The sequence below is a fragment of the Martes martes genome (genome assembly GCF_963455335.1).
Source record: "Martes martes genome assembly, chromosome: 9".
Taxonomy (NCBI): domain Eukaryota; kingdom Metazoa; phylum Chordata; class Mammalia; order Carnivora; family Mustelidae; genus Martes; species Martes martes.
In genome coordinates this window covers 19,869,309-19,889,809 of record NC_137896.1, presented here as the reverse complement: position 1 = coordinate 19,889,809, position 20,501 = coordinate 19,869,309, and the positions used below count along the sequence as shown (strand labels likewise).

Genomic DNA, 20,501 nt, shown 5'->3' with positions numbered 1-20,501 from the left:
ATTTCGGGTCTCCAAAGGCCCGCAGCGGGAACTGCCGATCGGAGAAGGCGTGGAGTCTCCACGCTGAAATTCAACGCAGCGATCCCCGAAGGCGAAGAGCCTCGCCCCCCGCCCGCAGGCAGCGAGGAGGGGCCGGTGGGGCGGGGCCGGGCGGCGGTGCAGCCAATGGCAGGTCAGGGGGCGGAGCCGCGGCGGCGTGCGCTGCGCCCGGACTCCGCCGTTAAGGGTGGCAGCCAATGGGAGGGCCGGGACGCGCGCGCCGGTTAGATTCAAAGGTGCCTATAAAGCGGCCGGCACGCCCGCGCTCGCCCGAACCCCGTGCGGTCGGTCCCGTGCGAGCGCAGCTATGGCTCTGCGCCCCGACGGTCTGGACGAGCTGCCCGCCGCCTGCCTGTCGCCGTGCGGGCCGCCCAACCCGGCCGAGCTGTACAGCGAGGCGCGGCGCCTGGCGCTGGAGGAGCTGGTGGCGGGCGGGCCCGACGCCTTCGAGGCCTTCCTGCGGCGCGAGCGCCTGGGCCGCTTCCTGAACCCCGACGAGGTGCGCGCTATCCTGCGGGCGGCCGAGCGGCCCGGCCAGGAGGGCGCGGCGGCGGGGGCCGAGGACTCCTTCGGCTCGTCGCACGACTGCTCGTCCGGCACCTACTTCCCGGAGCAGTCGGACCTGGAGCCGCCGCTGCTGGAGCTCGGCTGGCCCGCCTTCTACCGGGGCGCCTATCGCGGCGCCACGCGCGTCGAGGCGCACTTCCAGCCCCGCGGCGCGGGCGCCGGCGGCCCCTACGGCTGTAAGGACGCGCTGCGCCAGCAGCTCCGCTCCGCACGGGAGGTGAGCGGCCCGCCTCGGGCCCCGGGGCGAACGGGAGGCTCTCAAGAACGGGAAACGCGCCGCCTGGCAGCGCGGGCCGGGTGGTCCCGGGAGCCCCCGACTCTCCCCACTCTGCGTGCCTTCCCTCGGATCACAGGGACATCGGGAGAAGCCTCAGCACCCAAGGATGAGAGCTGTGTCTGAGATCCAACTCCTGATAGTCACCTCCCCTGGGGGAGGGGGCCAGAAACACTTTTAGTTCCACGTTTCAGTTAAAACCAAACCAGACTGCTAATTTTCCTAGCCGTCAGCCGACCCTGGATCCCATCTCCTAAGAAGTGCATTCCCTAGCGAAAAATTCCAGCAAGATTGCACTCAGCGACAACTATGGGGTATTAGGAGTCTGTTATTGCTGGTCACAGCTCTGCGTCTTATGTTGTAGAAAGCAAATACATTCCAGGGGCAAAGTGAGAACCCTATCCCTTTCCCTCCCGCCTTAGACCAGAGAAGAAATTGCTCTTTCCCTGAATGGGGCGCGGTGTTGGGGGGGGGGGCTGCTTAAGTTTTGGTGCTATTGCCCTCTTAGTGTGGGTGGGGTGGGAAGCTGCTGCAGGGTGCTGGGTACCTAGGGGTTTGGGAGAAAGGATGCAACATACAAGGTGGTGGTGGGTCGGGTGGATGTGGCTGCAGACACCTAGTTAGCTGCCACCTTGATTGCTGACTGGCAGTGCTCATCTTCCTGGCTGCCGGCCGGCCGTGCGAGGGACATGGCAGGTAAAGCCCCAGGCCATGGGTAGACTCAGTAGGGCTGGTACCTGAGTGTGTCTGACTGTGGCTTCTGAAATCTGCATCAGGTCGGGCTGAAAATTGTCAAGCCCAGGAACAAGACTCAACTCTCACCAGTGTTCTTGATTCTGGCTGTTCTCCTGATGGTGGGCTTGCACTGGGTAGAGGGTAATGTGGGCTAGTGCCTTGCCTTTGGGGTTGTCGGTGTGGTGGGTATGCCGCAGTGCTTTGGATATGCCGCAGTGCTTTGGATATGCTGAAGGTCCTTTTTTTAGAGCAGATCTTTGAGAAAATTAAAAAGACAAAGAAAGGCACGAACGTGGGGTGCATTTCCAGAGCTCACCTCCAGGAGGAAAGTTTGGGCACTTGGGACTTAAAAGAGTAATTAATGAACATGTCTCCATGAAAGAGAGGGAGGAATTGCCTTAACCTCTTGCCCAGCTCCACTCTTTATTGGTAGTGAAGGGGCACTGGAGCTGAGGCCAGGGGGAAAACTGTCTATCAAGTCACGTGCTGGCCTTGGAAGGGGCTTGAGGCTGGTGCTCAGACTCCCCTTTGTGCCGGGGGCATTCTGTAATACTGGCGTTCCAAGGTAGGACCTCCTGCCGTGTTCTGTGCGCTAGTCTAGCTACACACTCATATCTTTGAGATTCTGTATTGGGAACCTGGGCAATTTTAGTGGAGAAAGGTGGTACATTACCTTTACATCTGATTAGCATTTTCAGTATCTCTGCCAGATGCCAAATTACTTGCTCATTCACCACCTACTGTATATCAGGTGCTGTGCCAGGGCCCGGGGCCACAGGTGAAGGAAGTGATGCTTACACTTGAGAGTTGCACAGTCTGCTGGTGGAATGGATGGGGAGGTTGCTACAGACAGCAGGGGAAGAGTTGAAAGAGGCGAGGCAGTGAACTTGGAGCTGGGTCCAGAAGGATGCCTGGAGCTTGCCAGGCTAGAGGGTAGTGGGTAGGAGGAGGCCACATTAAGCAGAGACCAGGCACTTAACTTGCCCAAGACCACAGTTTGTGGGGCGCGCTGCTGGGCTCCAGCCCGCCTGCCTAGCCCCAGAGCCTGCGCTCATAACCGCTGCTGCTTGCACATTCCCTGCCATGCGGGAGGACTGGCTCCTTGGCAGGCTTCAACAGGCTGAAGGTTTTTTAAGTTTCTGAAGATTTGGACTGTTTATTTCCGTGTTGCCCATCCTATAAACCAGGAAAACGACTAGGGCAGTACTGACACTTCCTGCACTTTTCGGGAAGAAGGCTGGAGTGGTCAGGATACAAGAAACAGGACACTGGGGTCACTTGGTGCATGGCGGTGTCTAATCCTAGCTTTGCAGCGCGGACGGCTGGTTTTCGGCTGGGTTTTGTCCTCACCTAGGCCTCTTGCTGCAGGTAGGTGTCTGGCACAGCTGGCGGGGAGGGGGCGGGGCAGGCCCGTGGATGACGAAACAGTGTGGGCGATTCCACCTGCCTTTCCACTCAGTGAGTTCTTGTCCCAGGGTAGGTGTGCCCGGGGCTGTGCATCTGCAGGCCCTCCATTGGCTCAGTTTCTGGGCGCCTTTCAAAATGTGGGCGTCCTGCCACACGAGTGAGAGATAGCGTCTAAAACGCGCACGCGGTACGTGCAGCAGCGCTTCTGAACATGGGCTGATTGCTGACCTGGTGCTCAGCTGAGCTTCGCTACACCTGGGAGAAACAGTGCTCTGGAACCGGAGAACCGAAAGGTTGGCTTCCTAAGGAATTTTGAGAATAATTTTGAACTGAACAGGATTTGTTTCCCGGACACACCTACCCCCGAGTCTTTCCCTATGCTGCTGCTATTTGTCAATGAGTCATTTTGGTCTTTGTCTCTGTTGCCCTGCGAATCAGTGTGTGGCTGGGCTCCGGCCCCCACAAATCAGGCGGGAGTAGAGACCTTCTCTGGAAGTGCCTCTTGCCCTTGATTGGTGACGGCTTTCTGCAGTGGCCCTGGGGTGTTTTCTGGTGCTTGAATGGGAGTTCATGGGCAAAGCTCATTCTGCCAGGAGGGTCCACACTCCTCAGAGGCATTGTTCTCCCCAGGTGCTTCTGCTCCGGAAGAACTTGTGCTGTGACGCGCCCTTGGACATCCTTTTGATAACTGAGCATTAGTAGAAGCAGGGTTTGTGTTGACGAAGGGTCCTGCCAGGAGGAGTGGCCGCTGAGAAATCGACTGGAGACCGCTGGCATGAGTGCGGGTGGATCAGAATTAGGGCCCCCCTGATCTTGCTTAACACTCCTCTGGTTATGATAGAATCTGTGCCACGTGATCAGTTCCTGCTCCGGGCGCCCCGGTCAGCCCAGAGCAGGCTCCCTCAACATCACTACTGTTGATGTTTTGGACCAGATAATTCTTTGTCCTGGAGGGCTGTCCTGAGCTTTGGACCCTGAGCAGCATCCCTGGCCTCTCCCACTAGATACCAGAAGCACACAACCCCCACCTCCAATAGTCAGGACATTCAAAAGTCTCCCAAGGGGAGATAGGGAGCTATTGCTTAAAGGTTACAGAGTTTCTGTTTGGGGTGATGACAAAGTTTTGGAAGCAGATAGTGGTGATGATCACACAACGTTGTGAATGTAATTAATGCCTTTAAAAATACATGTGAAAATAATGAGGGTGGCAGATTTATCACATATTTTACCAGAATTTAAAGAAATTGCCAAGGGGTACCTGGGTGGCTCAGTCGTTAAGCATCTGCAGAAGCTCAGGTCATGATCTCAGGGTCCTGGGATCGAGGCCCGTGCCAGGCTCCCTCAGTAGGGAGCCTGCTTCTCTTGCTCTGCCTGCTACTTCTGCTTGTATGTGCATGTGCTCTCTTTCTCTCTGTCAAATAAATATGTGAATAAAATCTTAAAAAAAAAAAAAGAAATCGCCAAATGTCCCCTGGGGAAGGAAATTGCCCCTGGTTGAGAACCGCTGGCTCAGAAGGCCTAGCTGATGTACAATTTTAGGATGTGCCCCACCAGATAGGTTGGCTGCTTTTTCTCTCTTCTTTTGACGTTATGTGTCACGTGAAGGATTTTGGAATTGTCAGCCAGTTCTTTCTTTCTTTTTTTTAAACTGTGGTAAATATACTAAAATTACCATTTTACCGTGAGGTGCCATTAAGCGTAGTCACATCATGCAGCCATCGTCACTGTCTACTCAGAACCGTGTCGTCTTCCCATGCTGCAGCTCTGTCCCCATTGCACAGTGACTCCCCCCGCCCCCAGCCCTGTAGCCGCCCTCTGCTCTGTCTGCTTTTATTCCTTCGTTCTTTTCACCTGACGTCTGTCAGACCACAGAGAGGCTGCAGGATCTTCCTGGGTCCTTTATGGATATGGGATCAGTTCTCTCACACACAAAAAGTACTGGGTATGCGGGCTTTTTAAAAGTCCTGATGAAAATGATAGAACCCGTGGCGGGGCTGGGGGGTTGGCAATACCCGGCAGCATTTCACTTGCATTTAACCTTCAACACAACAACTCCATGTCTGTGTGTCTGTCCCAGGAATATGCTGGCAAAAGCATGAATAGACACGTGCTGTAGGCTGTTTGCGGCGGATTTAAGGTAGTGAGCGACCAGAGGAGCAGAAACGTCCCTCAGTAGAGGGGGAAGTGGACTGACCTGTCTACAGAGTGGGGTCCCCTGCAGCTCGAAGGAAGGAGGGAGGACCTGTTCTATTTCCTGTGACTAAGTGGCTGGAGCTGCCCCGGCCAGGAAAGTCACCTTTAGCCATCTGTGGCTGTTTCAGTTTATATGAATTAAAGTGAAATACAAAAAATTCAGTTCCTCTGTCTCATTAACTGTATTTCAAGTATCCCGTCTGCACCGGTGGCTAGTGGCTACCACGTGGATGGCACAGAGCGAGAATGTTTCTGTGTCCTCGAAGGTTCTTGTTGATCGGCGCCGCTCTAGAACGCTGTGTATCACATGCTGCTTTTATCTGTCGTTATAGTAAACAGGTGTTACATGCTTATAGCAAAGAAGTGTGTGCCTGTATACATAGGTGTACTTACTTGTATTTAGGATAGTGGAAGACCATCCAAGAACGGATCAAAATCCTTACTGTAATGGAGAGAGGAGGAAGGGAAAGGAGGCACAAGGGACAAGGGTGGGAGCCAGGGGACTCTGAGAGCGCCCTGGTTTGTAGAGCTGACTTTGCACCCGGGCAGTGGGCACTGCCCCAATGCCTTTCCGGACAGGCCTGTGCCATGCTGTAGACCGGGGCCGAAATGGTTAGTTGTATGAGAGCAGCTAGGAGATGGAGGGAAAACAACACGTACAAGCAAACATAGGGTTCCCTGGGGACAGATTTACTTTTTTTGTGTGTTGCTAAACCCTGAAGATAATACCAAGTTTTTGAAACATTTTTTAAAATTTTTTTTTAAGATTTTATTTATCTATTTGAGAGAGAATGAGTGAGAGAGAGCATGAGAGAGGAGAAGGTCAGAGGGAGAAACAGACTCCCCAAGGAGCTGGGAGCCCGATGCGGGACTCGATCCTGGAAGTCCGCGATCATGACCTGAGCTGAAGGCAGTCGCTCAAGCAACTGAGCCACCCAGCTGCCCTACTGAAACATTTTCAAAGAAATTTCAAGGATGTGATTTCCGTTCCTTTACAACCTGTAACGAATGGGGAGAAAAGGCGTCTTTTGCTTTGTGAGCAGGAGGGTTCTGGAAGCCCCCGGCAGGGGCACTGGGGAACTGAAGGAAAGGGGTCTGAGGCTCACGTGGTGGTGTGGGGCGTGCAGCACACGGGCCGTGGTGATCCCTGGGCAGGCCGAGGCATCTTGGAATGTGCGCAGACCCTGGGTAGAATTCCAGGCATGTTGCATATGTGTCTTGCTTTCTGGCTGTGGATGGGGAGGGAGGGAAGCTGAGGCACAGTAAGGGGTGATGGACGTGAACATCCTACTTCTCACAGAAGGGCTGGAACGAGTGGCCCCCTGAGGCTCAGGTGCCTGGATAGGGCCCAGCCCTGCCCATGGATGGCGCGTGAGTCAGACCGCAGAGCTGGAAGGGACCTCGTGTCGGGGCACTGAGCTCAGGTAAACGACCTGCCCAGGGATGGTAGCAGAATGGGGGTCAGACACACATGCTGCTGTGGGAGGGCTGCTTGTGTGCTGGGAGCTGGCTGGCGTTCTCTCCGGACCGAACCCGCTGCATACCCTACAGGCCAAGCAGTAGTCTTTGCAGGCATGGACGGCAGCAGAACTTCGGTAGCTTGCCAGAGGGTCTGTGGTGTGGTGCTCGAAAACGGAGGAGCCGGCATCCACGCCGAGGTCGCCCCTGCGGTCTGTCCACACAACGTCTGTGCCCCCGAGGTTTCCTGACTTTGTCCGTTCTGGATTAGTCGGCAGGGCCACCTGCAGAGGGAAGGTACGGATGTGCTAAGGACGGCACAAGCTTCCTCAACGTTCGTTCTGTGAACTGCTTCATGTTCCCAGGAATCGCCCTCTGATGGGCTCCATCCCGTGCCCTTTGTAAAACACTCTACTGATCCTTTCAAGAAGCGTTCCAAGCTCTCAGTCCCTTGGACACTGAAACTTGGACTTGTTTGGAATACTGTTTCATCTCACGCTCTTCTAATGGGCGGCTCTGGAGTCGCCCAGGCCTGGGCTGAGATTCCAGCTCCCGCGTTGGCTTAAGTGTGTCACCGGGAACAAGTTACCTAACCGCTCCCAGCTTCATTTTTCTCATCAGGAAATCGGAGATAATTACTGGGGTTTTGACATCTCTAGCTATCTCCCCAGAGCTTTTGTGCAAGAAAGCAGATGTAAAAGCTTCCAGGTCGTGTGAGAATGAATATAAGCAGTCTGTGCTCGTTCCAGAGACCGAGAATAGCACTGCAGTTGCTGCCGCGTAGCTGTGGATTCACTGGGTCCCTCAGTTTACGTCATCAAGGGACAGTTGGAGTGACAGGGGGAGGGCTGTCACCTTTGAGAATGACATGGGACTCGACAAAGGTGTGGCTGGAGAGACACAGGGACTGTGGGGTACTGGGCGGCAGCTTTTGGCAGCTGGATGTTTCCTCCCCGGACTGATTTGCACTGAGTTGCAGGTGGGGGTTGACCTTGAACAGACTCTCAAAAGTCACCTCTTGCAGAAATTTCTAGCCCTAAGAGACTGGGCTGGCCCTTTCCAGCACAGGCCGGGATAGGGCAGTGCCCACGGTGACTGTGCGGGGCCTTGGTGGGCATGGGATGCCGCGTTCCAGATGTGTCTCTCCTTTGTGTCATTAAGCATAGGCACATCGCCTCAGAGTGGGAACAATGACCGGTTCCAAGTTGTATCCTTCCAGGGCCCAGCGGCCTGCAGGAGGAACACCAGTGCCTGGGATGCGGGTCTGGCCTTGGAAGGCAGGCACTCCGCTGGCCAGTGAAGCTGGCTCATTGCTGAGCTCAGTGAAGAGACCGTCCCTTCAGAAACTGAGAAGCCTCCGGTCTAGTTTAGTCTAGCTGGACTTGATTGCCGGGGGCTAGCGTGGGAGAGTCTAGGGGCGTGGGGCGGGGTCTTGAAGGCAGGCAGGCTGATCGCTTTCCCACGCAGGCTGTTCCTCCATTGCAAGCCTTCTGCTCTGGGGAGGAGGAGGGGCTGTTGGGTGCAGGGGAAGTTGGAGGAGAAACACCTCCCTCCTCCCTCTAAACACCTAGCGTTCAAATCCGATTATTTTCCACACACACAGGAAAGGCTGGGGCTTTAAAACCAAGCGATGAAATCAAGAGCAGATGAAATACTTACTCACCAGCTAACAAAGCTGGTGTTTGTACAGTCGTTTTGTGAAGGGGTGAATCAAAGTCTAATTTGGCAGGTGCCTTATACTCTGGCCCTGCTCCTGGGTCCCTGCCTCCAGCAACCCTCCAACCCTCTTTTTTAAAAAATTTTCTTTTTAAAGATTTTATTTGTCAGGAAGAGAGAGAGCACAGGCAGGGGGAAAGGCCAGCAGAGCAGGCAGAGGGAGAAGCAGGCTCCCCGCTGAGCAAGGATCCTGATACAGGACTCGATCCCAGGACCCTGGGATCATGACCTGAGCCGAAAGCAGGCACTTAACTGACTGAGCCACCCAGGCATCCCCCTCCAACCCTTTCTAAGCCGGCTGGCCCGGCAGTGTTCCTTAGTCCCTTCCACGGGCGACTTGCATGCCCGTCCATCAGCCCCATCCTACTGGGCATTGCCCGTGTCCCTCACTGGCCTGGGTTTCTTGAGGACAGGGATTGACTCTAGATTTGTCTTCGCATAGCTTTCTCTAGTGAGCTCTGTATGCAGTCCTAAATGAGAACATTCACATCCCTTGTGAAGGCCTCCTGATGTCTTCCCATCGCCTCTCAAGCATGTTGGTTGGTTCCTGTTTGCGTGGAGGTGAGTGGGCCTCTGCTTCCGCCCACTACACCCCCCGCCCCCGCCTGCATAGCCCATCGCCTGGCTCTTACATGGACCCCTTTCCTTCCCTTCTCTGCAGCCCTCATTGCTTCCTTCCTGGCCTGTCGTGGAAGGCTCTGTCACCGATTTTTCTTCCTTCTCCAGTCATTAGCCCTAAATATTGCTGAACCTGAAAAATAGTGTCTGAGTGCTTTCTGGGTTGTGGGAGCAGGGACGGATCTCCAACCTACGCCAACCGGTCTTCTAGCAGCCACTTCTGTCCTGTTGGGTGGCCACTTCAAACTCCTTACTCTACTTTTTTTTTTTTTTTTTTTTTAGGTGGTAGGAAGAGTAGAGGGAGAGGGAGAAAGAGAATCTTAGGGTGGGCATGGAGCCTGATGTGGGACTCGATCCCACAGCCTTGAGATCATGAGCAGAAATCAAGAGTCGGCCACTCAACCAGCTGAGCCACCCACGCGCCCCTGGAACTCCTTACTCTTCTTGTTCTTTCTTTCTTTCTTTTTTTTTTTTTTTTTAAGTTTTTATTCATTTGAGAGAGAAAGAGAACATATGAGAGCATGAGCAGGGGGCAGAGCAAGAGGGAGATGCAGACTCCTTGCTGAACAGGGAGCCAAACACAGGGCTGGACCCCTGGGATCAAGACCTGAGCCAAAGGCAGACACTTAGCCAACAGCCACCCAGGCGCCCCCTCCTTACTCTTCTTAAACCTCCCCCTCCATCGCCCCTGTGGTGGTGACTCCATGGTTGGCCCTCAGGCCCTCCACGACCTGGTTCACATGTGTATGCCTCTCAGCCAGGTCCAGCCACACTGGCCCCTACCCCGTCATTTCCTGCCTCTTCCTCTGCCACCACCTGGCTTCCTGCTCGAATGCCCTCCTCTTCACTTCTCCCCTGTCCAAATGGGGTCCTTGTTTGTGGTTCAGCTCAAAGGCCCTTTCCTCCAGGAATCCCCCTGCTCTCTGGTGAATGTTAGAGTGCCTGTAGCACGTCCGCCCAGCAAGGGCGGTCTCCTTCTGCTCTCAGTTTCCCCAATGTAACTGCCTCATCACTCTGCCTGCCTGTATCCCACACCCCGCCTCTGCTAGTGAGCTCAGAGCTGGGATTGGTGCCCAGGCCTTTCTGCCTTTTGCACACTATGTTAGATGACCTGCATTAGTGGGATGGCTACAACTCCACGTGGGATGCAGAAAGCTTCCTGGGAGGCCGCAAAGTTCCGATGATGCCACCAGTTCTGAGAGAACACTCATTTTTGGGGTGCCTGGCTGGCTCAGTCAGTAGAAAATGTAACTGTCAATTTCAGGGTTGTGAGTTCAAGTCCCACGATGGGCATGGAGCCTACTTTTAAAAAAAAAGAAAAGGAAGAAGAACACTTATTTTTAAAATTATTGCATCCAGGGGATTTTAGCCAAACCCTCCCTCAAGAGTAGCTCAACAGCTGGGGCTTCATCAACACGGTGGGGGTGGGGGGCTTGGAGGAGGGAAGGCAGCCAGAGAGAGAAATTGGTCTTGCCAGACTCCTCATAGCAGCGACTTCGTGGGAGCTGGTGTTTCGTGGCCCCTCATCCTGGTAGGTGAGACTGGGGTGTTAGAGAAAGACCGCAGAATCTCCTTTGTCTCCATGTTGCTTCTTGAACGCCCACCTCCTTTAAGGGGTCGTGACTGTCAGGTGCCGCCTTGAGTCCTCTGGGACCACAGAGCTGAATCCATCCCATTGCAGGGTCTCCCTTCCACAAAAATTGTGAGACCCATAAATAAATTATCTTCATCTTCAGAAAAGGAGTGAATGTGGCCCTAGGAGACACAAGTTCTCACTGTTGAAGTGAGGAGGAGGGAGACTCCCTTCCCACCCAGGCTACTCCCAACGGTGGCTCAGGAGCTGTGTCCTTAGTTCCAGGCCCCAGCTCTGGGCTCGTTTTCAGGGGCTTGTGCTAAGCCTGCACGTTCTGACACCCCCACAGCCTGCCGGGACTTCACTGACATCCCCAGTCTTAAACTGCAGAGGGCCTGACGAGAGGCTTGGTGCCTGGAGCAGCCTCTCTCCAGCGGGGAGAGCCGGGAGCTGGCAGGTGCCTCCCTGTGTTGAACTGTCTGGACGATTCCTACTCTGGCCTGAGGAAGGGAATCAACGAAGAGATACTTGAGGGATCTTTTGTACCTTGCACTTCATGTAACCTCGTCATGTAGTTCTGACGACACGCCTATTTCGCAGACTCGGGACCAGACCTTGCAAATGACTGTCATTTGCCTGGGGCTGCATGGCCGAGGCAGCTGCGAACTGTGGTCGGATGCTGAGTGTTGGAAGACTGAACGGCAGGCGTGAACAGAGCCGTGCTCTTAGGGAGAAGAAAGGACTGGGCCAGGGCAGCACGGAGGACAGTGGCTGGGAGGCATTTGGGAGGCTCAGCTGGGCCAAGTCCAGATGTGTAGGGTACAGTGGCCTGAGTGTCTTTGGAGATGGATGCATCCATGGTTGGGGGCGAACTGATAGCACAGAAGGAGAAGGTGGGGAATGATCCTTCCCGGGCTCTGAGATGGGCTCCAAGTCCGTGCAGCGAGCTGTAAGCTGGTGTTGCCGGGAGCTGACCTCTCGCTCTTCCCTCTGCTGCCTCACTCTGCAGGTGATCGCGGTGGTGATGGATGTTTTCACAGACATCGACATCTTCAGGGACCTGCAGGAAATAAGTCGGAAACAGGGAGTCGCCGTCTACATCCTTCTGGACCAGGCCCTGCTCTCGCAGTTTCTGGACATGTGCATGGATCTGAAAGTGCACCCTGAGCAGGAGAAGGTTGCGTTACACGTTTCCAGTCTCCCCGCAATCAGCAGTAATGACCGAGTGACCAAGACCCATGTGGTCTGTATGGTGGTGGGCAGGGGATCCCCATGACAGGAAAGGCAACTGAGGCCATGAGCAAAGCCATTTGCCTAAAGTCTCATGGAAAGGAAATCACAGGGAAGGCAAGCTGGTGCAGTCACTCTGGAAAAGTATATGTAGGTACCTCAAAAAGTTAAAGATAGAGCTACCCTGTGACCCAGCAATCGCACTACTGGGTACATGCCCCCAAAATACAAGTGGAGTGATCCGAAGGGACACTTGCACCCCAATGTTTATAGCAGCAATGTCCACAATAGCCAAACTATGGAAAGAACCTAGATGTCCATCAACAGATGAATGGATAAAGAAGATGTGGTAGATACACAGGCGTATGAGCCATCAAAAAGAATGAAATCTTGCCATTTACAACAATGTGGATGGAACTGAAGGGTATTATGCTAAGCAAAATAGATCAGCAGAGAAAGAAAACTCATATAATTTCACTCATGTGGGATTTAAGAAACAGAGGAACATAGGGGAAGGGAGGAAAAAATAAGATGAAACCAGAGAGGGAGTCAAACCATAAGAGACTCTTAATCACAGGAGACAGACTGAGGGTCGCTGGAGGGGAGTGGGGCAGGGGGATGGGGTGGCTGGGAGATGGATGTTAAGGAGGACATGATGTGATGAGCACTGGGTGTTACATAAGACTGATGAGTCCCTGACCTCTACCTCTGAAACTAACAATATACTAGCTATTATCCATGTTAATGGAATTTAGATAAATTAAAAAATAAATAAATCACCACCATGACTAGGGAAAAAATAAAAAGAAACCACAGAGTCAGGACTCAGACCTTGGCTTGCCTCTCGTGTCATGCTCCCTCCTAAGTGGGAGCTCAACTCTTGGCAGCAGGAGGCTGCCTTGAAGGTGCGGCTTTTGACGGTAGCACCAGCAGGCCCACTGCCCACAGGGCCCCTGCTCTGTCCTGGGCACTGTCCTAGCCTCCTGACAAATGTGAGGCAACTCAGTCCTCACCGCAGCCCTGTTTCAGCTCCCAGGAGGTGGCACAGAGAGCCCAGCACTTGCCAATAGAAAGAAGTGGGCCAGGGGTGTGACTCCCCGTCAGTGCACCTGCCTGCCCCAGCTGGGCTGCTCCTGATCACCATCACGTGCTGCCTCTCGGGTGTCATTCTTTTTTTTCCTAAGATTTTATTTATTTATTAGAGACAGAGAGAGAGAGAAAGAGCACAAACGGGGGCAGAGGCAGAGGGAGAAGCAGACTCCCTGCTGAGCAGGGAGCCCCACACGGGGCTCAATCCCCACACTCTGGGATCATGACCTGAGCTCCCCAGGTGCCCCTCGGTTCTCGTTCTTATAAAGTTAGGCTTTTTTTGTCCTTTGCTCTGAGCCTGAAAGTAATTTGAGCTCAAGTATTTAAATGTAAGGTGACATGAGTCAGCTAGCTGATTTTCTGTAGTGGGAGGAGGCAAGAAAAATCCTATTTGTCATTCATCTTTTAAAATCAAGCATCTTAGCGTGAGCCGTGAGCTTTGGGACTTAATTCATCCACTTGGTTCATCACCTATGTGCAGACCTTGTCTGAGCCACTTACTGTTCTAGGTGCTGGGAAGAAAGCAGTAAAAAAACTGAACTAGGAATTTGGGCTTTGGTACTGTAGGCTATGTGCATAGTGGACATCAGCTTACCACCTTCTTATTATCAAGTCACTTGGTCTACAAAACTTGGCCATTTAACTTCCCCCACAGAGTTCCCAGCAGTGGTTTTCCCTAATGAGGATCAGGATTGGGTTTAATTAGGTAGTTACAAAGCACATTCGTGTTGGAGGTAGAAGTGGAGCTTGGAGCCAGCCACGTGACCCAGCAGCAGCTGAAACAGGAGGTCAGGGAGGTACTGGGTTGCCTTGGGTTGTCATGTCTCCTTAGCATCCTCTCATCTGGAACTGTTCCTCTGTCTTCCTTTGTCTTTTAGGGTCTCGATGCTTTTGAAGAACACTAGACAGTTTTCTGTAGAACTTGGGTTTGTCTGATGTTGCCTCATGGCCAAGTTCAGATTATGTGTTTCGCTCAGACCACGGAAGTGATGCTATGTCATACCGTAGTGTTTTTGTTTTGGCTTTTGTTTGTATTTTGAAATAATGACAGAGTCCCAGAAGCTGCAAAGGTAGATAGAGATTTCCACTTGTCCTTCCCCCAGTTTCCCCCCTGGGGTTACATCTTGAGTAACTTAGAGTACAAAATCAAAGCCCGGAAGTGGGGATCATACAACGTGTGTCTGTAGTTCTGTGCCATTTCATCACATGTGGACATATGTGTACCCACCACCGCCATCACAATACAGAACTGTCCTACTGCCATCGGGATACAGGAATGTTCTGTCACAGTGATCTCCCTCTTGCTACCATTATGGTCCCACCTGCTCCCCTCTCTGTGCCCTCCTCCCAATTTTTAACCCCTGGCAACCAGTAATTTTGTTCCCCGTATCTATAATTTTGTCATTTAGAGCATGGTCTATAAATGGAATCAGTGTGTGACTGTTTAAGATTTATTTATATATTTTAGAGAGAGAAAGCATGCTCGCACGTGGGCGCAAACAAGACGGGGGAGGGGCAGAAGGTGAGGGAGAGGAGACCCTGAAGCAGTCTGCCGTCATCACGGAGCTGGATATGGGGCTCGATCTCACGACCCTGAGATCATGACCCGCGTCGAAACCAAGGGTTGGCCGCTTAACCGATTGTGCCACCCACGTACCTGGTCCGTGACCTTTTGAGATTGGCTTTTTTCATGCCGCACAACGCCCTTGATATCCGCCCCAATTGTTGTGTGTGACCATAGTTTGTTGTTTCTCCTGTTGAATCGTGTCATGTGGTATGGCTGTCCCATGGTTTGTTTGACCCGTCACCCACTGAAGGGCTTCAGGGCGGTGTCCAGTTTTGTACTATTATGAAGAAAGTTGCTATGAATCTTTGTGCACAGGTTTCTGTGTGGATGTAGGGTTTTACTCCTAGTCCTTAAAGGTAAGGAACATGCCTGTTATCTCTATTGTTTCAAGGCTCAGCACATCCTGGGGACTTTGTGGAATGAAGGAGAGAATTGAACAAATATCTTAAGCATTTCATTTGAATCATGAAAGATTTCTTTTTTTTTTTTAAGATTTTATTTATTTATTTGACAGAGAGAGAGAGAGAGTGCACAAGCAGGGGGAGCAGCAGGCAGAGGGAGAGGGGGAAGCAGGCTCCCCACTGAGCAGAGCCCCCGATGCGGGACTCGATCCCAGGACCCTGGGATCATGGCCTGAGTGGAAGGCAGATGCTTAACCGACTGAGCCACCCAGGTGCCCTCATGTGAGATTTCCAAAAATATATAGTTCACCCAGTGCTGATTTGCCCCAAAGAAGGCAGATGCTCTTAGTACTGTACAAACCACTGGATATAGGTTTCCATGTGTCATTTTACAAGGAGAGTTATGCCCACATATGCACCATGGGGTCCCAGTGTACTGGTGCTCTTTTGGTAAATTCGTTCTTATAAGAGATGTGACATTGCTGATTTAGCCCCAAGGGATATGCGTGTTTCAGCCTCAGAAGTCCCGTGTTAGAGAAGGCTTGTCCTGTTCTCCTTACTCGGGATGTGAGGTCAGTGAGGATGGGCTATTACTCATTACCGATGCTGTCAAATAAAAGAGTAGGAGCAATAGCAGCCTAGCTTCTTTAAGCCTTTGTTAAAATCGTATCTGTTACTAGCATGTTTTCTTTGATGATTTTTTCCCCCACATTTTGTTTCAAAATCATTTCTTGGCTTCAGTTGTGTCCTATCACTAATAGTGAGTCTTCTTTTCGAACACATACATGTACCCCTGAACCAAGAGTCTCAGAATTCAGTGTGAGCAAAGGGCATACCAGAAGGACGGACTCACTGAGGTCGCATTCCTTGAATCCTGAACGCTGCTGGCTCATGTGTCCCGTATGCTGTTCCCAACAGGGCCCAGGGACCCCTCCTTTGCCAATTAGCGTGCCTGTCTGGGAATCGTAAACCAAGCCCTCTTTATCGTTTGCTCACTGGACTGTTTGTTTCTTTTTTCTCCCGTTCCCTGCTGACAGCTGATGACCGTTCGGACCATTACCGGAAATACTTACTATGCAAGGTCGGGAACTAAGATAGTTGGGCAGGTTCACGAGAAGTTCACACTGATTGACGGCATTCGAGTGGCTACAGGCTCCTATAGGTAAGTCTCTAGCCTGCCCACGTATGCTGCTCTAGCCTTTGTAGATGGTGCATGCTATTTAAGGTAAAAGCTGCTTTTTCCTCACAATGTGAGCCTTGGTGGCCAAGTATCCGAGAGTTGTGCATCTGTGGGTGTGATTACATCAGTCAGAACTTCCTTCTGCAGGGGGTGGTCGGGGTGCGAGGTCACCTCCCCTGCCCTATGGGCCACAGAACCAAAGTGCAGACGTTGAAACTTGCTTAGAGACCCCCAGGGAACGAGTCCATAATTCTAACCTCGGCCAGGTCTTCAGTGCCTGAACCGGGGGTTACCAGTGACAGGAGCAGACTCAAATCCTGTTCCTTGGGGCCTTTGACCTCCCCCTGTCCTTCGTCCCAGCTGCTCATTTGCAGGTAAGGGCGGTCACAGACCTTGGCTTCAGTGTGGAGGGCAGAGCCGAAGCTCTCACCTTGTGCTTAATGCCTTCACCTTCCTTTAAGCCTTTTAACCTAGGGCTTTAGTCTAGAAAGTCCTGGTCCCTATTTCTGGCCCCACCTTTGGAGTCTCACCTTGGCAGTGGCACCTTATGGTAGGATGCCAGGATGTTGAAAAGGGTGGAGATGATGAGCAGTTCACCCGGATCTCCGGAAGTTAAGCTACACCATGTTTATTTAGGTGGCCCTGATGGTGGTGTGTCTGTGTGTTAGAATGGTGGTATGCACGAGGTATGTCGTGAGCTTAAAAAAGAGAGACCCCTTTTTGAAGACACACGCATCTCTGGGTGATAATCACATGTCAGCCCATGGTAAAGTTGGACACGGAAAGGGTTGTGGTAGCCGAAGTGGTCAGATCAAGAAACTCACGATGCCTGTCTTCGCAGACAGTACCGTCATTGCTCAGAACAAAACTCGTGCTCTTCCTTGAGACCTCCTTTCATGAGACATTTATAAATAACTGGAGAAAACTGGATTTTCATCCAAAATAGGTTTCATCTATATTATACAAACTTAGTCTCAAATGGTTTTTGGCTCTTCTAAAACATAAGATATAAAAATTACATTACTCTGTCTTAAAAAAAATATGCTACCATTGAGGATAAGGGTGAGGAAGATGGCTTCTATTTATTGAGGGCATTTCATAATCCTGGTGTTAGGTAGGTTTCTTGTTTGCATTATTGAGGGTTTTCAGTATCAACCCTCATAGAGGGTTTCCAAAAGAATCCTTCTTCTCAGACGGCAGTTCTCAAGGTAGAATTTGCATCAGCAGGGATTCTAGGTTGCCAGAGACAGAGCTGCCACTATGTTTTATGATCTCATTTAAAATATCCTGTTCTTGGGATGCCTGGGTGATTCAGTCGTTAAGCGGCTGCTTTTGGCTCAGGTCATGATCCCAGGGTTCTGGGATCGAGTCCCACATTTAGAGATGTGGGAGATGCAGGGAGCCTGCATCTCTGCCTGCTGCTCCCCCTGCTTGTGCTCTCTCTCTCTCTCTCTCTCTGGCAAATAAATAAAAGAAATCTTTAGAAAAATTTAAAAAAAAATCCTATTCTTGATACAAACTTCTTTATCAGTGGGGTGACTGCGAGTGCAGAAATCAGGCTCAAACTACTTTATGCAAAATAGAATTTATTGAGTCCCATAACTTGGAAGTGTAGAAAGGTGCATTGGTTTTTGGCTCGTCTTGACCTGGAGGGCATATGTTTATCAGAATATTGTCCCCTGGTTCTGCTTTTCTCTAGCTGATCTTTATTCTCAGTCAGGCTTATCCCTTTGAAGATGAGGATCCAGGCTTCCTCATACAGCTGTTAGTAGCTGTCTCCCAAAGAGAGAGCCTTTCTGTTTGCGCTGACGTCGGTCCTTGAAAAATTACTTGGTCCTCACTAGGTCACGTGCCCACCCTGGGTAGATCCCTGACCCAATGTGCTCAGAGCAACAGCATCATCCTTAGAATGACAATACAGTCTCCCTTTGAAAATGGCCGTATCAGAGGAGCAGAGCACCAGCAGTATTTAAGGACGGGGGTCTAGTCTAGGGTCTCCCACTAGCTTCCCACTTTGACATCACTAGCTACTTTCCACACTTCTAAAATGAGGGCCCTGGCCTAAATATTTTTAAAGCCCCTTCTGTTTTTAGGAACTCCGAGGCTGCGGAGATGTAGGTCTTACTGCCTTTTCACTTCTCGTAATGCACATGCGTGTTATACACCGGGGGGAGGCTGGTTGAATTTACGCTGTGTGGGGGGTATGCTGTCACCAGAGCTGTGACTCTTGGACCAGAATATCTGGGCTTTATCGTTCAGTTTGACAGTAAGTAAACAGTAAGGAGACTGCTCGCCCTTACCAGCTTCTCTTTGTTTGTTTTTAATCCTTAAGTTTTACGTGGACGGATGGCAAATTAAATAGCAGTAACTTGGTCATCCTGTCTGGCCAAGTGGTTGAACACTTTGATCTGGAGTTTCGGATCCTGTATGCACAGTCGAAGCCCATCAGCTCCAAGCTGCTGTCCAACTTCCGGATCAGCGGCAAGTTTGACCATCTGGTCGACCCGAAGCCCCTGTCTAATAAGGAGCTCACGTTGGGCAGCCTGCTGCGCCTGCGGCTGGCCCGGCTCTCAAGCACCCCCAAGAAGGCTGAGCTGGGGTGCGAGGTGCCCGCCGAGGGTGGGGCAGAGGCCAAGCGCCGTGACTCCGAATCTTCTACCATCAGTGACAAGAATGACTTCAACAGCCGCAGGGACAAACCAGATAGCAGGACGATGACTGATGCCGCGACTCAGACAGAGCTGGGAGAGGAGGGGCCAGCAGTGAGTGTGAGTGATGCGGGGACCCAGGCCAGTGCTCCTACGGCCTGTGCTGGGACCCAGACCGCAGTCACCACCAAGGCGGCGAGCTCCCAGACCTTGGTTCGGTCCACGTCGGCCACCACCCAGACTGATGTGGACGAGAACGTTCTCTTTTCTCAGGGCACCCAGTCTAAAGAAGGTTCACCAGTGTCCAGGATGTCTGTGTCGAGATCTCCCAGTTTGAGGTCTTCCTCCTCTCTGTCCTCCCAGGGCTCCGTGGCAAGCTCCCTGGGCTCCCAGGCATCCGGCAGAGCCACTGACTTTGTCCCTGCTGGACATGCCAAGTTCTGGGGCACCCCCCACTTGGATCTGGGTTTGCGAGACTCCTTTAGGAACTTGAACCAAGAGCGCCAGTTTCACTTTGCTGGCATCAGGTCCCGGCTCAACCACATGCTGGCCATGCTGTCCAGGAGAACGTTCCTGACTGAGAACTACCTTGGTTTTCATCCCGGGAATGTCACCAGAGCCTCAGTGAATATGCTGGCTGTGAGAGATATCGCACTGTATCCCTCCTACCAGTGACCGCTCGGCATTCAGTGCCTGTGCTCCGAGCGCCCTGCTTTGCAGTTTGTTCACCCAACCTCTGGTCTCCCTGATTTTCTCTGAGTTCTAGAAACTTCACATTGTTCTACATGCCTTTATCTTATTTTCGTCATGTATAAACCAGGTATTGCTTTTATGGTTGAAACACTATGGGTACAGTTTCTTTGCACGACTTGAGCATTGGTATCTCTTAAAGAGAGCGTTTAGGGGGTCTCAGGCTACTTCAGGTAAGAGAGAAAAATACGTTTTGTGTTTTTCGAGATATGTGTCATCTTCAGTTTTAGAGATTTGAACAACTAGTTTTTATGATCAAAATCCTGTTGAGAAAAAATTTTCTTATCGTCTGTCTCTACTTTTGGATATCTGTGTTCTTAGCATGAAATAAATATAAACAACGTTTGTGTGGTGATTGCTCAAGTATTATTTTTCCCCTCTGGCACTTTTCTCTTTAACCCTAGGTGTGTCTCACAAGTAAATGCACAGAATAGCTATTTTTGGAGGTTTTCTTTCTTTTTCTTCCCTCCCTCCCTCCCTCCCTCCTTCCTTCTTTCCTTCCTTCCTTTCTTTCTTTTCTCTTTTCTTTTCTTTATCTTTCTTTCGTGTTGGGATGGGGAAGAAGTAGATGATCCAAACTGTTAAAAGAGAAAATATCCACTTAAAAGTTCGAAAACGTAAAATAAGTGTCAGGGTCGTGGCCTCCTTAGTGATATGAACGTCAGTGTTACTATCTGTACCGTTTAAAGGAGGGAACTTGCCAGGAACCGCAGGTCTTTTCACATGCTCTGCTTGTCTTTTCTTCAAAGAAAAAGCTTGAGCTATTTAGACCAGGAACTTGGTTCTGTGCTGCTCTGCCAAAGGCGGCCTTCGCGTGCCTTCCTGGATTCATCCCTGATGTTAACTCTGGCGGCCCCATGGGCCTAATTTCATCAGATGGGTGTACTGACAATGATTTCACAATCTCATATCCTAGAGTAGGGGCAGAAGAGGACACTGACAATTATCCCAGATTCCTGGTCTGGTGGCAGGCCATGCAGCTGGTTTCTACACCTTGCTAATCAGGATTGGTATGGCTGTGGAATTCTGTTTTTGTCCAGCGTCATGTGTACGGAC

At 51.6% G+C, this 20,501-nt stretch overlaps 1 protein-coding gene across 2 annotated transcripts; it reads left to right on the top strand.

The window, feature by feature from the left end:
• The first annotated feature begins 283 nt into the window (after positions 1-283).
• On the top strand, positions 284-19,799 carry FAM83D (family with sequence similarity 83 member D). 2 transcript variants are annotated; one of them, XM_080814013.1, is made up of 4 exons: positions 284-823; positions 11,590-11,757; positions 15,905-16,029; positions 18,380-19,799. In XM_080814013.1, the coding sequence occupies exons 1-4, from the start codon at positions 347-349 to the stop codon at positions 19,368-19,370; spliced, it is 1,761 nt and encodes a 586-aa protein (XP_080670139.1). In that variant the 5' UTR covers positions 284-346; the 3' UTR covers positions 19,371-19,799. The 2 variants fall into 2 exon arrangements, with proteins under 2 accessions (XP_080670139.1, XP_080670138.1); XM_080814012.1 differs by having other exon boundaries at positions 317-823; positions 11,590-11,823.
• The last annotated feature ends 702 nt before the right edge of the window (positions 19,800-20,501 follow it).